The following is a 15418-nucleotide window of genomic DNA, read 5'->3' on the forward strand; positions in this document are numbered from 1 at the left end:
TGTTTCCACCTTTTGGCTATTGGGAATAATGCTGCCATAAACATTGGTGTACAAGAAATCTGTTTGAGACACTGTTTTAGTTTTCTTTGAGTATATAACCTAGGAGTAGAATTGCTGGGTCATGTGGTAATTATACATTTAACTTTTTGAGAAACCTCCATATTGCTTTCCACAGAGGCCGCACCATTCTACATTTCTACCAACAACATACCAGAGTTCAAATTTCTCTGTATCCTCTTGTTATTTTCAATTAAAAAATAATAATAATAGCCATCCTTGTGGGTGTAAAGTGGTATCTGATTGTGGTTTGGCATTTCCCTAATGGCTAATAATGTTGAACATCTTTCCACATGCTTCTTTGCCATGTGTACATTTTCTTTAGAGAAATGTTTATTCAAGTCCCTTGCCCATTTTGTAATGAGTTGTTTGTCTTTTTGTTGTTGAGCTGTGAGTTCTTTATACACTCTGGATATGACATCCTTATCAGATACATGGTTTGTAACTACTTTCTCTCATTTTGTAGGTTGTCCTTACTTTCTTGAAAATTTCTTTTTATGCACTAAAGTTTTTAATTTTGATGAAATAAAATTTATCTACTTTTTGTTGTTCGTGCTTTTGGCATATTTAAGAATCCATTATCAAATTGCAGGCTATAAAGACATCCCCCTATGTTATCTTCTAAGCGTTTTATAGTTTTAGTTCTTTTATTTCAGTCCTTGATCCATTCTGAGTTGACTTTTGTATCTGGTATGAGGTAAGGGTATAAGTTCATTCTTTTGCATGTGGACATGCAGTCTTCCCAGCACCATTTGTTTAAGAGACTATTTTTCCCCTTAGCACGTACTTAGTACCCTTGTGGAAAATCAACTGGCCAGATGTGTGGGTCTGTTTGTGGACTTTCAATTCTGTCTTATTTATCTATTTGTCTTTCTTTATGGCAGTGTCAGACTGTTTTTGATTACTGTAACTCTGAAGTAAAATTTGAAATCAGAAGAGTGCATCCTCCAACTTTGTTGTTTCTTTTAAATATTGCTTTGGATATTTGGGACCCTTGAAGGTCCATATGATTTTGAGGCTCAGTTTTTCCAATTTTTGCCAAAAAGGCCATTGGAACTGTTACAGGGATGCCCTGAATTTGTGTATTGCCTTGGGTAATATGTCTTAACAACATTAACTCTTTCAGTCCATGAACATGGGCTGGATTGTCATTTACTCAGGTCTTTAATTTCTTTCAGCAATGTTTTGTAATTCTCACCATATATGTCTTTTGTATCCTTGATTAAATGTATTCATAGATATTTTATTTTTTAAGATGCTACTATAAATTGGAATTGTTTTATTAATATTCTCTTTAGATTGTTCATTGTTAGTGTTTAGGCACACAAGTGATTTTTGCATGTTGATCTTGTGCACTGCCAATTTGCTGAACTAATTTTTAGCTCTAATAGTTTTCTTGTGGTTTCTTTTGGACTTTCTATATAGAAGATAGTGCCATCTGCAAATAAAGATAGTTTTACTTCTTCCTTTCCAATTTAGATATTCTTTATTTCTTTTTCTTATCTAATTTCTCTGGCTGGAACTTCTAATGCAATATTGAATAGCACTTACTAAAGTAAGCTTCTTTGTCTTATTCCTCTTAGGTGCAAAACTAAGTATTTCACCACTGAGTATGATATTAGCTGTGGTTTTTCATAAATGGCTTTTATCATGTTGAGAAAGTTCCCTTCTATGCCTACTTTTCTGAGTGCTTTTATCAAGAAAGGATGCTGGATTTTACCGAATATCTTTTCTGCATCTATTGAGACAATCAGGTGATTTTTAATCCTTCATTCTACTTTTATAGTGTATTACGATGATTTTTCTGTTGTCGAACCACCCTTGGATTCCTGGGATAAATCCCTCTTGATGATAGTGTTTTACCATTTTTAAATTCTGATGGATTCAGTTTGCTAGTATTTTGTTAAGGAACATTATATTTACACTCATAAGCTTATTGCCTTTTATAGTCCCCAAGGGCAGCACAGCAATGATCATTCAGTTACTTTTCTTGTTGAGCACTCCTTCCCCATGCTCAAGGCCTTGCCTGTTCCTACCCTGTCCTCTTCCACTATGGATTTTCCCACTTTCTCTGATCTCTAGAAGCAAAAATACCATGACATTTACAATGAGATATTACTGCTTTTCAATTAAAAGAAAAAAAGAAATAATATTAAAGTACAATTTAAATATATTAATTGCTATAACCAAAACACAGGTTTCCTAACATTAGTCTTACTGCTCTTCATTGTGTTTTTTTTTTTTAGATTTTTTTCCTCTCCCTTTCCCTGCCCCCCCCCACTTGTCTGCTCTCTGTGACTATTCACTGTGTGTTCTTCTGTGTCCTCTTGTATTCTTGTCAGTGGCACTGAGAATCTGTATCTCTTTTTGCTGCGTCATCTCTCCGTGTGTGCGGTGCCACTCCTGGGCCGGCTGCACTTCTTTCGTGCAGGGCGGCTCTCCTTACAGGGCACACTCCTTGCGCATGCGGCTCCCCTACGTAGGGCACACACCTGCGTGGCACGGCACTCCTTGCACACCTTAGCACTGCACATGGGCCAGCTCACCACACTGGCCAGGAGGTACTGGATTTGAACTCTGGACCACCCATGTGTTAGACAGAAGCTCTATCCATTGAGCCAAATCCGCTTCCCTCTTCATTGTTTTTAAGAAGCTAAAAATGTGCTTTCAATTTTGGTTAGGATTTGGGAGTTTAAGAGTTAGCTTACAGTGCTGAAATCTTATGAGAACTAAACACAGTATTTCTAACTGTAAACTAGGCTGTACTAAAAAATAAGAATAGTTTCTTGGTGACCAAAGCAACTAGGCATCCATGTATTTCATGTCACTAGAAAAGTCTTTACACTCAAGTCCTACTCACTCAATTTTACTGACTCTTAATTTGCATACAAGTCTGACAAATTATGTCATCTTATTTTCTAGTCCTTTTCACAATGGAAAAAGAAACTTCAGAGGCAGGAATCTGATAGCAGTTAAAAAACAACAAATAGCCAATATAGGGGCAGATATTCCCACATACCACAATCTACTGAGAGTTTCTGTAGATTTCAACAACAGTTCTATAACTTATGCCCCGAAAATGATTTAAGTCTTCCCTCCCTCCTAAAGATGAAATTATGATCAATCTCCCTGTGTAATAAGAAAGTATATTAGACATTTAAAAATAGACATTTTCAATAAATAAGGTTAAAAAGAAAAGAAAGTTGATGGAAGTAAATCCAGAGTGAGAACCTCTTATAGTAAGATCTTTATATTAAGTCATGAAATAAGTTTATTAGCTCATATTTAACCTTAGACTGGTGATACTGGGAAAAGAGCACTACTTTGTTAATACCAATGCAGCAAGGTGAAAACACTTCTCTGTTAGAGAGACTGTACACATCACGTATGGACAAAACCACAAGTTACCGTTCATCCTAACCAGAACCTTACTGGCTCCCTTTATACTATGACCATAATGTCTTTTAACTCTGAGCATTTGTGTAAAACATTCATGATTTATATGCATGTGGCTTGCTGGAACTTTCTGGTTCCTCTTTGGATGTGTGTAAAATGAAATTCCTCAGCCACAGGGCCACTCCTGGATGTCACAGTGAACTCCACCCTTGCTCAGCACTGATTGGCCCAGCTTTCATTTGATGCTGGTCTTGATATAGAGCAGATTTATACAGACTCTGAGTACATATTTTTGCTACCAGTTTCTTAGAATCAAGGACAGAAATTACAATCTTTAATTAACTTTTCATAAATCTGTCCTTTAATGCAGCTTAATATAAAAAAGCCAATTCTCAACAAAGAAATGGCCCTTGAAAAATCTTTTCAAGATTTTCACATCCTTCTGGTAAAAGGAAAAGTGCCTAAGAAGCTGGGCTGACTTTATAACCAGTTAAATTTCACACATTATATGTCTGGAGGTACCTTGTTTTCTCCTTTATCCTGCATAACTCCAGAGAAAATATAGACTTTCTGAAGGTGCAAATCTCACCCATTAGTAAGAAAATCTTACTTTATAGTAAGTTGCCCTTTCTTTGGAGACATTCCAACTGCTTTATAAACATTCTTTCATGCCACAAAGCAGGTAGGCAGTAATTACTATTCTCTCTGGACAATGGGGTAGAATTGAGAATCTTAGCTATATACAATTAAAATGTTTTGCTTGTAAAGCATGGCTTCAAAAATAAGAGATAAGTCAGAAGTGACCAAAAATAGGAATAAGAATGGTATACAAAATATATCAGAAGAGGAGAAGTCTCCTATAATCAGCTCACTCTCAGCAACAGCTTCTTAGAAGATACCGCTTTGCATTTCTATGGTTGTACAACTTCAACACCGGCACTGGCCTAGAAAATCAGACATGGTGAATGCTAATTTTGACTCAAATAAGTGATTTTCTTTCTCTCTGAGCTTTGCTGGGAAACAGAATCAGTAATCCTAACTCTAAAGTAAAATCTGAAGCTAAAGCAATTACATGTATTTGACGCTACTATCGCAGGATTTTAATAAGTTAACATATCATAATATTAAAATGTCAATCTGTGATGGGTTTTTAGTTTACAAAAAGCCCTTTTGTGCTTAAATTTTTCTTGATGATGATCCTGTGAGGCACATGGAGTTTTATCATCTTCGTTTTGTTTTGTTTTTCTTCCCTCCCCCTCCCCTCCCCTGCCTTTTTTGTTGTTGTTGTTGTTGTTGTCTGTGCCCATTCGCTGTGTGATCTTTTCTATCTATTTCTCTTTTTGTCTTCTCTTCTCGTCTTTCTCCTCTAGGATTCACCGGGATTCAATCCTGGGAACCTCTGATGTGGAGAGAGGTTCCCCGTCAATTGCACCACCTCAGTTCCTGGTCTCTGCTGCGCTTCACCTTTACTCTCCTTTTCGTCTCTTTTGTTGTGTCATCATCTTGCTGCGTGACTCACTGGCGCAAGCACTGGCTCACTGTGCGGGGCATTTGGCTCGCTGCATTGGCAGTGGCTCACCACGAGGGCACTTACACCGGCACTCAGCTCCCCACACAGGTACTTGGCTCGCTGTGCGAACACTGCTGTGAGGGCACTCGGCTCACCCCACGGGCACTGGCTTGCCATACAGGCACACTTTCTCTTCTTCTTTTTCACCAGGAGGCCCCAGGGATAGAACCCTGGTCCTTCATCCTTGTTTTAAGATGAGGAAACTGAGGTCATCTGCCTACCTCTTGGCCACTGGCACAGTTCAGCCAAAGTCTTGAGATTTCTTTTTTTTTTTTCAAAGATTTATTTTTATTTTATTTAATTCCCCTCCCCTCCCCCGGTTGTCTGTTTTCTGTGTCTTTTTGCTGTATCTTGTTTCTTTGTCCGCTTCTGTTGTCGTTAGCGGCACGGGAAGTGTGGGCGGCGCCACTCCTCGGCAGGCTGCTCCCTCCTTCGCACTGGGCGGCTCTCCCCACGGGTGCACTCCTTACGCGTGGGGCTCCCCTACGCGGGGGACACCCCTGTATAGCACGGCACTCCTTGCGCGCATCAGCACTGCGCATGGGCCAGCTCCACACGGGTCAAGGAGGCGCGGGCCTCCCATGTGGTAGACGGACGCCCTAACCACTGGGCCAAGTCCGTTTCCCGAGATTTCTCTTTATACAACATTTTCCCTGTAATGCCTTCCCTTCTGTTCAGTTTTTCTTCCCCAAGTAGTTGAAAAGAAGCCTTGAAATCTTTAAATGCCACACTGGAAACAGCATTAGGTTGAAGTTATAAGACTTGGATTTGAATCCCAACTCTGTGTCTTATTAGCTAAGGACCACTTCACATGTGTGTGCACCCGTTTCTCTATGAAACAAAGCTAATTGAAATCTACCTTCTACAACTGTTTTGAGGATTAAATGAAACATTATATCCTTAAAGTCTAGCCACTGCTTACTATACCCTAGGTGCTCATTAACCATGGCCTTTGACACCTTTACTCGTAGAATGCTTGACAGCAACTAGGACACAAAGGGATTTATGAAGTATTTAAAGTGGCAAAGTCATGGGCTGTGAGCAACAGATGAGTCACAATGTCCAGGACCTGCTCTGCTTTCTGCTTCTGCAGAAAACCGAAAAAGGAGGGCTGCTTATATTTCCTGTGTAGTTACCCATGTACACAAGTGAGTGAAAGCCAGTTTATTCAGGATCCCGTCATGTGAAATGCTGCAGGCGGGCCTTCCTATGCCCAGAGCATACCTAAAAGCTGTCAAGGACTTCAAACCGCCCCAAGGGAGACAGTGGTCCCCTAAACGTCAGTGCTTCAGTTATCTAATCTATAAAGTGGGGATAGCATTGACTTTACCTTGTTGAATTGCTGGACTGCTATAAACATTAAGTATACTAAAATGTATGAAAGCAACTGGCCATATTCTGTTCACAAAATCAGGTATGACATTATTATTGCCATTTTGGAGACAAGAAAACCCTAATCTGAAAATTATGTGAATAAAAATAAAACCACTAACTACTGGGTAGTGGAGGGACAGAACCCAGACCTCCTTCCTACCCCAAACTGAAATGTCTTGGACTGATGGCTTTCTAGGCCTCCTGCTCAGCTGTCCTGGGATTTCCCTCTGCCATGCTATTGGGATTTCTTTCAGTGCTTTATGTCCTGTGTCCAGTGTCCTGTCTCCTAGCTATCACATTTTCCTTTCTTGGTTTACCCCCCTCCCCCCCCCCATTTTGGTAAAGCACATCCTGTAGGAATTTCAGAGAAATGACCCATGGGAGTTGCATATCTGTAAAAATTTTTATTTCTACTTTCATGCTCAGATGGCCAGGTATAATTCTAGATTGAGAATCACTGGCCTCAGAATTCTGATGGCACTACTTCATGCTTAAATTTTCCAGTGTTATTGTTCAGAAGTCCAATGGCATTCTGATTTTTATCTGTGGGTCTTTGGGATTTTTTCTTTTTTAAGATTTATTTTTTATTTATCTCTTCCCTCTCCCCCCCCCCCCCGCCCCCAAGTTGTCTGTTCTATGTGTCCATTTGCCGTGTGTTCTGTGACCGCTTCTATCCTTATCAGCAGCACTGGGAATCTGTGTTTCTTTTTGTTGGGTCATCTTGCTGCGTCAGCTCTTCGTGTGTTCAGTGCCATTCTTGGGCAAGCTGCACTTTTTTTCGTGCTGGGCAGCTCTCCTTACGGGGCACACTCCTTGCGCGTGGGGCTCCCCTACGTGGGGGCCACTCCTGTGTGGCATGGCACTCCTTGAGCGCATCAGCACTGTGTGTGGGCCAGCTCCACACGGGTCAAGGAGGCCCGGGGTTTGAACTGCAGATCTCCCACGTGATAGGCAAACACCCTATCCATTGGGCCAAGTCCGCGTCCCCTTTTGGATGTTTTTAAGACCTTTTGTAATTCTACACCAACATGCCTTGGTGTGGGTCTTTTTTCCTTTTTTGCACTGGGTGCTTGCAAGTCCCTTTTATCTGGAGGCTTGAATCCTTCAGTTTTAGAAATTTTCTTTTATATTGTTCCATTGAAAATATATCCACCTCTTCACTTGTATATTCTCTATGAAATGCCTGTCAGTTGGATGCTGGACCTTGAGGACTAATCCTTAATCTCTTCTTTTATCTATTTCCCACATTTTTTTGTCTTTCTGTTCTACTTTGAGAAATTTCTTCTACTCCAACCCTTCTAACTAAATTTTTATAGTATATTTTCTTCCATTAACTACCCCACCCCATCTTTAAAAACAAACTGCATCCCATTTTTCCTGTATTTATCTTTTCCTATTTCTGAGAATTTCCTTAAAGTTTTCTTCTGCTCTCCGTATTGTCTCTGTTGCCTACAAGTTATTTTCTTCTTGGTCTCTTTCATTCTGGAGGCTGTTCATTCATATTTAAACATCAGGCTCTAAGACGCTGGCAGCTTTGCATGCTTGGAAGGGGCTTATCAACCAATGGGCTTTAACATAGGGCAATTAAACAGCAAGCTGAATTTTTGACTGGAAGACATGTCAGCATCTACAGATCTTTTACATGGAACCATTCAGTTTATCCAGTTAAAAAAAAAAAAGAGATCTTTCAGTCTTTCCTGAGTTGATGCTGGGGCCCTAATACACATTTAGAAATTGGGACTGAGAAAGGGAGCTAGGGCTCTACTGTTAAGTATTCAGGCTTTCATCCTGGTTTTGGCAGTAATAAAAGGGTGATGAACTCTGGGACCCAAGAGATCTCAAATTAAATCTAGTGAAAAAATTAAGCACAGCAACAACTTTTCATTGTTACCATTTCCAACTGAAATATTTGCAAGTGAAGACAGGGAGAGAGAGACCAAAAGCGTAATGATCTTGTTTTTTCCGCTTTCTATTATTAACTCGTATATTATATTCCCATTGTTTTCTGCCTTTCTAAGGCCAGACTTACAAACCCACTGTCATCACCATTTCAAGAATGATGAGCTTTTTCTTCACTTATTATGAGTGTACTGATAGGGGAAATGAAAAAGACTGTTGTTTGTGACCTATACAGAAAGCATTATGGAGCACTTGACCTGGTCTTCCATGACCTTTAGGAGAAGCTGAGGGACAGAAACAGAAAAGAGTTGCTGGGAAGATCCCAAGCACACATTCTACATGTGGAACAAATCACCCAGGCAGGGTCACAAACAGCCCAGTCCTCTCAGGCTGCCCACTTCTTCTGAGTTCTGTTCCCACGCGAGGACAGGCCAGAGCTGCCAAGCACAAGAAAGAACTCAATTCACCCAACATTACCAAGCCCTTAACCACAGGCAATAAACACCAAGTCCACATTTTCACTTGCTTAAAACGTAAGACATTTCTTTCAGGCCTGCTTTTTTTTAGGCTCAGCATTTGGGAGCATAAAAACCCTTTAAATATTCATGGTAATTTCTGTGCTTTGATTATAGGTTACCTTGCTGTGTAAGACGGGTCTGAACATATTTATTAAATATTATAAATTTAAATGCCTTCTATAATTACCAGAAACAGATACTATTCTACACAGTTTAGAAACTATTAAACACTGAAGTCAGAGGCCCTTAAGATGAATGCATTTAACCATTTGTCCCACAGCTGTGCAGACTTAAAATGCTGCCAAATTTAAAAAGTCTTGTTAGAGAAAAATTACAATTATGAAATTGTATTCCAAAATGGCTTAGTGTGTGTAGAATTCTAACTTCTTTAGGTACCATGTATGCTATGAAACAATTTCTATCTAGTTCATCAAACAAACCTTAATTATCCATTGAGTTACTTTTCCATCTACAGCAACTCCAAGCATTTCACAGTTGACTGATAGCTACAAAGGCCTAATGAACACTTACCAGGTTTTTGAAAAGCGCTGTCAACTCCTTTGTAAACACTGAGAACTTCAGGAATGCACTTCCTAAATCTGGGTCATCTCTGCACACACAGTTGCCACCAAACTTCTCCAGAGCCTGGGTGTACTGCTCTTCATTTTCCACGTGAGCTACAATGGCAATGGGAGATGCCCTGTTAAGGTACCAGTAGGCCATCCTCCTTCCCCACCAAGTTCTTCTTAGTTGTGAATAAAATCAAACATTTAGCAGAAAAGAAGTCACGTGGTACCAGGAACAGATGTAACTTTCTTACACTAACAATAACTGAATGTGTCAGCAAGAGATCCCAGAAACAAGCGCGATGAACAGGTCAAGAGCCCTCCCACCCAGGACCTCTCAATGCTTTCCACTTCTGACTCCTCCTTAGCCAAATGAAGGCAGAAGTCGCAAGGCAACTTAACAGAGTCAGGCCTTTCCTAGAAACGTAAAAAGAGATGCCCTGCTCCTCTCCACCCTGAAGCTGACTATACTAATTCCAAGGTACACACCGCAGCTACTTCTTTCAAAGTTGGAACAGTGGTGGGCAACAGAGACCACGCTGGGGTAATAAAAGCTCAATGCCTCCAAGTCTCTGCTTATGATTCGTCTTCTGCCAGTGACCCTCCCCTCCCTGACTCCTATTTACTCTAGACCCTCCAGGAAGCTTTCCATGACTCTACCCCTGTGACCTGGGTAGCTGGGTCTAGCATCTTTCCTATCCTTGCACATAGCATGTTGTAGTGAAATTTCTGGTAAATGTGTTCCCCAATACATTGGGATCTCTTAGAGGATAGAGACCAAGTTTTATCAATCTGTGTGCCTGAAATATAAGACACAAGCTACACATATTGCTTGAGCAGAAAAAGCAAATCCTGGCCATCCATCTGATGGCATTTCACTATCAATTAGGCCTCTAAAGCAGCACCTTAAAGAGTGAAAACATGTGTTCTGGGTCTTTAATCCAGTGGTTCTCCAGCCCTGTTGGACATCAAAATCATATATGAATCTTTATTTAACTATTAAAGCCTAATAGTTCCATCTCAGACCTCTCATTCGGAACCAGGACCACAAGTTGAGTAATTGGGCCAGTAAGTAGGACTGAATATAATTCCTTCACTACTGGGGCAGGCATTTTCAATTGAATCAAACCAGTCTGTTTGCATGGATACCTGATTTTTTTCATCATTTCAATTAAAAAATAAACCACGACCACTTTACAGTCATGACAGAACAGGCAGATATGCAGCCAAACACTTGTATATATCACCCTGTGAATTCCATCAGACAGAGGAATTCTTGGTACTGCAGCTCCTTCACTAAGGATCAGATTCTGAAAGTCCTTGTGCAGCAGCGCAAATCCTTTCTCAGGGAAATAAAACTACTCTCACTCAATGCCAAGGCCTGTGCTGGACGTGACACTGGGGCAAAGGAATAGAACATTTGTTTCCTGTGGGCAGTCCTCCACCCAAAACCTAAACATCCACAAGAGGTGTATTCACCCATTGTACCAGGGAAGTGCTTTGCCCCTGATCTCCAATGCCACCTGGTTGCTTGGGTTCCTAGGTGATCTAACAAATACAGGAGAAATTTAATTTTAGTGTTTAAGTCCTAAGCAATGATTTAGCACATGTGCCATACACACACACCCAAAGAATGTGTGGTATAGTGGGAAGAGTTCTAAGAAGATATAGGTTCCAGTGCTATCTCTGCCAGTAAATGTATGTATGACTTTGATAGTAAACCATTTATTCTCAGTGGCCTACTGTCTTAGTTACATAAAGGATAAAGACCTGATATGAGATATTCACACGGTTAAGGTAAGGATCAAAGAGCAAGGTAAAGAGACTCATTTCAACCATACTCAGCAAATAACCAGTAATAATAATGGCAGCAACAACTAACATTTATATTGAGCATAAACTACTTTACATGTATTTTCTTTAAACTTCACAACTTTGTAAAACATTATTTCTCATAATGATGATAGGAAATTGAGGTTCAAAGAAATCAAATAACTTGTTCTAGGAAACATAGCTAGAAAGTAGCAGAGCTGAGATTGAAACCCAAATCTGCCTGATTCCAAAGACCAATTTTCTTCTATACTACTACATGGATGCTTATTTCATAGCTAAAAATAGCTTACCTCTACAAAAGCAAAAGTACCCAATTCTTAGATTTTTAAAATTCCATTTCACAGACAGATCAATAATTCCTTCTATTTTGCTCTATTTAAAATTCAAAAACATAATCATAATATTGAAGGGTAGATCCTTTCCAACCACATAATTTTTTTTTCCTTTGTTTTTTCTGGTTTTTTTTTTTTTTTTTCTCTTTTACCAGCCACATACTATTTTATAACTAGTTTCCAAAACTGGTGGTCAAGACATGGACAATTCCAGTGTAATTTGTAGGAGGGAGCGGACAGCCACAAGCAGATGTCTGGTGCTGATATCACCCAACTGTGTTGGAGAAATAGGAATGAAAACTCCATGCCCCTGCTTTTGCTCTTGCTCAACTGCTTTCCAGGCCATCTGGCTTCCCAGTAACGCCAACTGAGAGGAATACGGGCTGTGGAAGTTTCCTTCGTGGTACTGGAGTGAGGAATGCAAAAGCACAGAAGAGTCTTATGAGGCCAAAGAATGCACAGAAACCTTGTTGTGCCCTACAAAATGGTATCTGGACCCCAAAACAAACCCGTGGAGCAGTGAGGTGGGCCCCATAAGCACCTGCAGGGCAAGTGTTGGCATGGCAGTGCTTGGCAGCTTTCTCTATGCTGCAGGTGACCAGGATGGTGTATCTTGCCTCAGTATTGTCAAGAGATCTGATCCAAAGAAGAACCAGTGGACTCAATAGGTTTCTCTGAGTACCAGAAGACTAGGCATGGCAGTGGCTAAGTTAGGAGGGTTTTAAAAATACTGTAGAGGTAATTCTGATGGGACATCTCTACTTAATACTGTGGCATGCCACAATCCTCAGGAAAACAGATGACATGTCAGAGTCCTAATGCAGACGGACCTGGAAGAAACAGCTATACCACGCAGTGTATCAGAATATGATCTGTGCTGTAGGAAGTAGATAGCAGTGCTGAGAGCCAGTGAGTAGTCTCCAGGGGTGGCTATGACACCCCACTGCAGTGGGGTTAGCCTGGTAATGGTGATTGGACAGTTTATGGCAGCAGGAGATTTTGATGGCACAAAGTACTTGAAGACCAATGAAGAATGTTGAATGAAGATCCCAATGCCAAAGGTTATATGCAGGATGAATTACTGTCAGCTGGGGGGTAGCATAGAAGTTATTAATATGACACATTGTGAGTCCCACATATAGTAAATATTTAGAAGACAGTCATGAATATGTTCTTCTGTATTCTGGAGAGCTTTGACTTTGGAACTTTGTTTGGCTCAATAAAATATTAGAACATATTTTATTATTTGCAAGTGCAACATATAGAAATACAAATCCAACAAAAGCATGTCACCTGCAAGATGCCACATTTGCACAATAATTTTCAATACTATGTGAAGAATATTTATTTTTAGTTTTAATTTACCATGTATTTTTTGTACTTATCATCCCTCCCACCAAAAAAGGGGGAAAAAAGGCTAAAATTTTGAGCAGTAAACCTTATCTTTAAGGTATTGATCAGGGGAGAAGGTGTATGTGTGATCTGTGTTGTTATTTCTAGGTATTCTACCCACATGACTCCACACTTATAAGGATTACCAGTGACAACAGGTATGCAAAATGTATTAGCTAGACATTATTCTTTGTTTTGTTTTGGGGGGTGGTGTTGAAATTTTTAAATCAACTTTATTGAATATTGAAACTTATTCATAAACCATATACTCTATCTAAAGTATAGAATCAGGGAAGCAGATTTGGCTCAATTGATAGAGCATCAGCCTATCAGATGGGAAGGTCCAGGGTTCAAACCCAGGGCCTTCTGACCCATGTGGTGAGCTGACCCACGTGCACTGCTGTTGCCATCCAGGGGTGTTCCCCAATGGGGGAGGCCCCACGCACATGGAGTGACCCCCGCAAGGAGCTGCCCCACGCAAAAAAAGCACAACCTGCCCAGGAGTGGTGCCGCACACCAGCAAGATGATGCAACCAAAAGAGACACAGATTTCCGGTGTTGCTGAGAATGCAAGTGGACACAGAAGAATACACAGTGAATGGACAGAGAAAGCAGGCAAGGGGTGGGGAGGCTGGGGAGAGAAATTTTTTAAAAAAGTAAATCTTTAAAAAAACAATAATGTAGAATCAATGACCTTTGGGAATCACAGAGTCATACATTCATCACTGAAATTAATAAAAAGAGCATTTTTATTTTCCCCAAAAGAAAAGCACCACCGGCCCCCCCACCCCCCCCCCCCCGCCCCTTAGGAGTCATATCCCAGCCCCTCTATCCTTTCCCTGCCACACATAACTGCTAGCCATTATTCTTACACTAAAGCATCAGACATCTTGAGATGCTTAAAAAAGGGGGGGAAAGGGGAGCCATTTTAAGCAATACAATTCAAAGGGAATATTAACTCAATAAATTCAGGATTCAGATGCAGCAGTTTACATCCGTTGATGTTTGAGTCTTGTTTTCTTCAATATAAACTTACTTGGTTTTTTTTGCTCTAATAAAGACTTTTATCATAATTTCATAGTCTCTAAATTCTAAATCTAGAATTTTATTGAGTGCCTCTAAAAAACAGTATGAGTTTCATATACTGTCTTGAGAATCACAGAGTAGAATCATATGTAACTCTATAAGTTTTTGCTCAAAACATCACAGACCAAAGCAACATTCCTTCCTATTTCCTTACTGCTTCCAAGGACCAGCAGGGAAAAGGTCCTTTTCCCATTATACGGTTCTTTTTTTTTAAAAGATCTTTTTTTATTTATTTCTCTTCCCTCCCCCCCGCCAGCTGTCTGCTCTCTGTGTCCATTCGCTACGTGTTCTTTTCTGTGTCTGCTTGTATTCTTGTCAGCAGCACCTAGAATCTGTGTCTCATTTTGTTGAATCGTCTTGCTGCATCAGCTCTCCGCGTGTGCAGCACCATTCCTGGGAAGGCTGCACTTTTTTCATGCTGGGCAGCTCTCCTTACGGGGTGCACTCCTTGCACATGGGGCCCCCCTACGCGGGGGACATCCCTGCATGGCATGGCACTCCTTGCGTGCACCAGCACTGCGCATGGGCCAGCTCATCACACAGGCCAGGAGGCCCTGGGTTTGAACCTTGGACCTCCCATGTGGTAGGCAGATGCCCTATCTGTTGGGCCAAATCCGCTTCCCTACCCAATTCTTCATAGCTGGTGCTCAGGCTGGTGAAGCTGAGGCTTACCTTTAATAAAGCCTCCAAGGAAATGGATTCCTCAGTTCATAAATAGTACATGCTAGTGAATGTAAAACCAAATGACGCATTTTAATAATAATATTTTGATTCTTTTATAAACTATACATCATTGTTTTCATCCTGTAAGGCCCCTGCCACTACTTCTCTCAAACTGTGCTTTTGGGTGAAGAGTGAAATTTTATAGGGAAAAAATTATTAAATTTCAGTGGTTAAAGCTCATTTCTCACTGTGTTCCTGGACCATTTTTTTCCATTGTATTTTGCAGGAAAATCTTTGACGACTTTAACTACAACCAAAAGAAATAACCTCCTTCTCTACCGCACTCCCAGCACACTACAAAAACGTTTAGTAACTCCTGTTTACATTTAAAGGTCATTTGCAACTTTACAAGGAAAAAATAATTTGGTAACCAATTGTTTACATGTATCATTCATACTTTTCTTCCTAGCATGTATCTTTTAAAAATAAAGGTAACTTTGGATAGATTATATGGTATGTGAATATATGTCAATAAAACTTCTTTTAAAAAAAATAAAGGTAATATTTATCATTAAAAAAGGGTATCTGGGGAAGAGGATGTGGCTCAAACGGTTGAGTGCCTGCTTCCCACATGGGAGGGACTGAGTCATTCCCAGTGCCTCCTAAAAACAAACAAACAAACAAACAAACCAAAAAAAAAGAACAAGAAGAAGAGGAAGCAAATAAACAAGA

The 15418-nt window shown here is 40.3% G+C and overlaps 1 protein-coding gene across 3 annotated transcripts in view; it reads right to left on the reverse strand.

The window, feature by feature from the left end:
• ASAP2 (ArfGAP with SH3 domain, ankyrin repeat and PH domain 2) overlaps nt 1-15418 on the reverse strand; it is a 211497-nt gene that overhangs the window by 99558 nt on the left and 96521 nt on the right. For all 3 annotated transcript variants that reach the window (XM_058287891.2, XM_058287892.2, XM_058287893.2), the window contains exon 3: nt 9346-9491. In XM_058287891.2, coding sequence (XP_058143874.1) covers nt 9346-9491 — 146 coding nt within the window. The remainder of the gene's footprint in view (nt 1-9345; nt 9492-15418) is intronic.

The sequence above is a fragment of the Dasypus novemcinctus genome, chromosome 25, assembly GCF_030445035.2.
Source record: "Dasypus novemcinctus isolate mDasNov1 chromosome 25, mDasNov1.1.hap2, whole genome shotgun sequence".
Taxonomy (NCBI): domain Eukaryota; kingdom Metazoa; phylum Chordata; class Mammalia; order Cingulata; family Dasypodidae; genus Dasypus; species Dasypus novemcinctus.